This window comes from Rutilus rutilus, assembly GCF_951802725.1.
Source record: "Rutilus rutilus genome assembly, chromosome: 19".
Lineage (NCBI taxonomy): Eukaryota > Metazoa > Chordata > Actinopteri > Cypriniformes > Leuciscidae > Rutilus > Rutilus rutilus.
In genome coordinates, this window is record NC_140232.1 from 4,274,643 (window position 1) to 4,278,881 (window position 4,239).

General features: G+C 36.3%; 1 protein-coding gene across 1 annotated transcript in view; it reads right to left on the minus strand.

The window, feature by feature from the left end:
- Positions 1 to 236: 236 nt before the first annotated feature.
- tcf7l1b (transcription factor 7 like 1b) overlaps positions 237 to 4,239 on the minus strand; it is a 73,774-nt gene continuing 69,771 nt past the window's right edge. Inside the window, exon 12 of the mRNA XM_084389849.1 lies at positions 237 to 1,126. Within this exon, the coding sequence (XP_084245975.1) occupies positions 708 to 1,126 (419 nt within the window). The 3' untranslated portion in view covers positions 237 to 707. The remainder of the gene's footprint in view (positions 1,127 to 4,239) is intronic.

The following is a 4,239-nucleotide window of genomic DNA, read 5'->3' on the forward strand; positions in this document are numbered from 1 at the left end:
CATTTTTTAAAAATCCAATTTTTTATTTATGGGAACCAGCTATCTCCTACTAAGTGACTGCTAAATTTAGGCTACATATATATTTTTTTAAATGTAAGTAATATTTATTGATTGAAAAAAAAACGTTTTTTATTTATTTATTTCCATGACTTATCCATGCCTGGAAAACAAGAAAGAAAAAAAAGACAACCCACTGATTTAATAAACTTAACGCCAAGAAGACAATAACACCCATTTTTAGAAACAATTTACAAGTTTTATTTATCAAGTTCACACACTTCAAAACTGGGGTAGAGGGGGGTCATTGCAAAGAGGTCTAATAAATTGCCAGTACTATGAATTAAACTCCAAAAACTACCATTAATTACAGTCAAGCTTAAATGTTTTTGTTCATTCTTGTCTTTTAAAAGTAGTTTTTAATACATGTATTTTTTTTTTATTATACAAGATTACTGAATAAATGCATCAAATAAGAAACCAGTTCCAAAGTAGACATTACAAAAAAATACATTGTTTTATACAGACAACAGAAAAGCGGATGATCAAATATTGACCAATAATAATATTTATTTCCTTTTCTCACTTATCAAAAAAGTTAACCTGACATCTATTTCTCCAAAATAACAAAAAAAAAAAAAAAAAAAGGTAAAAAAGCAATATACAGCATTATTTAAAAGACATTAAGAAAGAATTGCTTTAGAAGAGAGTCAGTCTGCTGATTTGGTTACCAAAGAGAGTGGCTGAGACTGGAACAAAGCATGATGGGAGTGATGGTACGGGGAGGGCGGGGACAGGAGAGAGGCATGCAGGGAAGAAAAGGGGAGTGGCCTAGACAGAAGAGGCGGAGTTAACTGACTGCCTGATGATGAGGATGAGGAGGATGATGATGATGATGAAGGGGGTTTGGCCAGCACAGAGTAGTGGTGTTGGCGATCGGGTTTGGTGGTGAGGGACAGTGGTTGGGCCTGCTCCGAGTGTGTGGGGGCCGGGGCCGCGGGCGAGGCCAGGGCCGCTGAGGGCGTGGCCGGGGAGTCCAGCATGCTCCCGTGGGAGGAGCCAGGGCTGTCAATCATCTTCTCCTGAGGGAGGTACTGCACGCACGGCTTCTTGTTCCGCACGGAGAAATCTGAAAGAGGATGGAAAACGCTTCGTCAGTGGCAGGAATTTATAACTTTTTTTTTTTTTGCTCAGGGAACATAAATTCACAAGGAGAAAATAGGAAGGTTTTGTGGGACCCCAGAAACACTGAAGTCATGATACACTCACTGAAATCATCACAAATATTATACTTTAGAGACACTTTTTTATTATTATATTTTTTGAAAGAGGACGGAAATCACATCATCAATGGCAAGAATTTATAACAGGGTTCGTACAGGTGCTGTAACATTAAACTCCTGGACTTTAAGCACTACTTTTTCAAGGACTACAATCAGAGATCTCACTTATTAAACAATATCTTTATTATCTTTTAAATTCTAAAAAAGGTAAATAGATCAATAAACTAATAAAACAAAATGGTACAAATAAAGTGCAGCACATGCAATGACTGGTAACTTTAACCATTGAAAGGATAATATGACAAAGATATCGCTTTCCTTATTCAAACTGATCTCTTCTCCCATGAAGATATGATTGACTTGAAGAATAAAAGCTGCATCATATACTTGGATATGAGGAATATTACACTCATGGCCATGCGAAATGGCTCTATATCTATTTCAGATGGGCTGCAACATTAATCTTGCATGAAAAGATTGTTTTATCGATAAAATTAAACTCTAATTTCACATATATTGTCTTTGAATGATTCAAGCACTTTTCTAGAACCTTTGCAGAAATATGTCTGTTTTCAAGGGTTTTCCAGGACTTACATTTCAAAAGGTCAAATTCAAGCATCTTGTACGAACCCTGTTATCACATGTTTGCACAGGGAACATAAACTCACAAGGAGGAAACAGGGGGTTGGGGGGACCCAGAAACACTGAAGTCATGATACACTCACAGAAATCATCACAAATATTACATTTAGAGACACTTTTATTATTATTATATTTTCCCACCAAATACTCATCTGGACATTTTAAGGTGCGTAACTCTTAGCAGAATTAAAAAACACGTTTAAACCTGCAGGTTTGCAGCATTGCATGAAAATGGAGTAGATTATTATTTAAATTATTATTATATTTACTATTTGTTGAGTCTTAAATTAGTGTTTTTTTCAAAATGCGCATGTTGCAGTGTCTGAAGAATGACCGTGGCTTCAGTTTTTTGTTTTCTCTCGTAGTTTTCACTATTATTAATGGTTCACATTAGATTCTCAATGTAATAGCGAATTTACGTATAGTCTTTTTTTTTTTTTTTTAAATGACAAATTTAATTCAAATTTTCCATTAAATAATGTTATATAAATATAAGACTGCCCCCTAATAGTCAACTAAATGTTTGTCGACTAGAAGAGGCTTAGTCAACCAAAATGTTATTAGTCGTTATTAGTTCGAAAATAAACTCCACAGGAAGTGGTGAAGTCACTCAGTTCGTTAACGGCGGGTCTTTGTGCTAATTACAGTGTGTCAGGCAGGAAATCCAAACGCTCACCTATCATCCATCAACCTCAAATATGGCTTATCATTTGAAACATGTAAGTAACAACTTTACATATCTGCTCGCTCTAATGTTAATCTAGATAAATGTGCGCTCTTATTAGGCGCATATCCAAGTGTTTGTGCTTTAGTGAGTGTGTAAGCGCTTACTAAATGACACGGAGGCGCCGGCGCGAACACTTGATTTTTTACCGATAACAGCGGAAACTACTTAAAATACTCCGTCATTTTTGGTCATACTGATAAGAGTAACACATCATTCAAAACTGTTTATTTGTGTAAACAACTAGGGGTTGACTGATTGATCGAGTTTGCCGATTAATTGGCACCGATAACTGATTCCTTGATTGATTATCTTCAAAAATCCATACCGACTGTTTGGATTTATATGAAATGATATCACTTTACTGTAAGAGTCCCTTTGTAACATTAACTAAGGTTAATAAAAGTATTGTTCATTGATAATTGCAACATTTTTACAGTTTAAAGTTCTCTTAACATTAGTTAACGAACTATGAACTAAGGTATAATTAATATATTAATATTTTTAATATTATAAAAAAATAAAAAATAAAACACATTTTCATGGTTCAGTACTGTTTTTAAATGCTTGTAATAAAGTTCAGAACTATTTTATGAGTTATGTTTGTTTTCATTCAGTATCTATATAAAAAATCTGATTAATCGGTTATCGGCCAACCTAGCTCTAGTTATCGGTAGAATCCACTATCGGTCGACGTCTAATAACAACCAAACACTGAGTTTTAGTAAAGTAAAGAAAACAAACAGATGTGCTTTCTGCTGTCTCTGTGAACGTGATGAACGACTACTAGTAAAATCTGTAGTCGGGGGGCAGCCCTATATACAGTGAGGAAAATAAGTATTTGAACATCCTGCTATTTTGCAAGTTCTCCCACTTGGAAATCATGGAGGGGTCTGAAATTGTCATCGTAGGTGCATGTCCACTGTGAGAGACATAATCTAAAAAAAAAAATCCAGAAATCACAATGTATGATTTTTTTTAACTATTTATTTGTATGATATAGCTGCAAATAAGTATTTGAACACCTGTCTATCAGCTAGAATTCTGACCCTCAAAGACCTGTTAGTCTGCCTTTAAAATGTCCACCTCCACTCCATTTATTATCCTAAATTAGATGCACCTGTTTGAGGTCGTTAGCTGCATAAAGACACCTGTCCACCCCATACAATCAGTAAGAATCCAACTACTAACATGGCCAAGACCAAAGAGCTGTCCAAAGACACTAGAGACAAAATTGTACACCTCCACAAGGCTGGAAAGGGCTACGGGGAAATTGCCAAGCAGCTTGGTGAAAAAAGGTCCACTGTTGGAGCAATCATTAGAAAATGGAAGAAGCTAAACATGACTGTCAATCTCCCTCGGACTGGGGCTCCATGCAAGATCTCACCTTGTGGGGTCTCAATGATCCTAAGAAAGGTGAGAAATCAGCCCAGAACTACACGGGAGGAGCTGGTCAATGACCTGAAAAGAGCTGGGACCACCGTTTCCAAGGTTACTGTTGGTAATACACTAAGACGTCATGGTTTGAAATCATGCATGACACGGCAGGTTCCCCTGCTTAAACCAGCACATGTCAAGGCCCGTCTTAAGTTT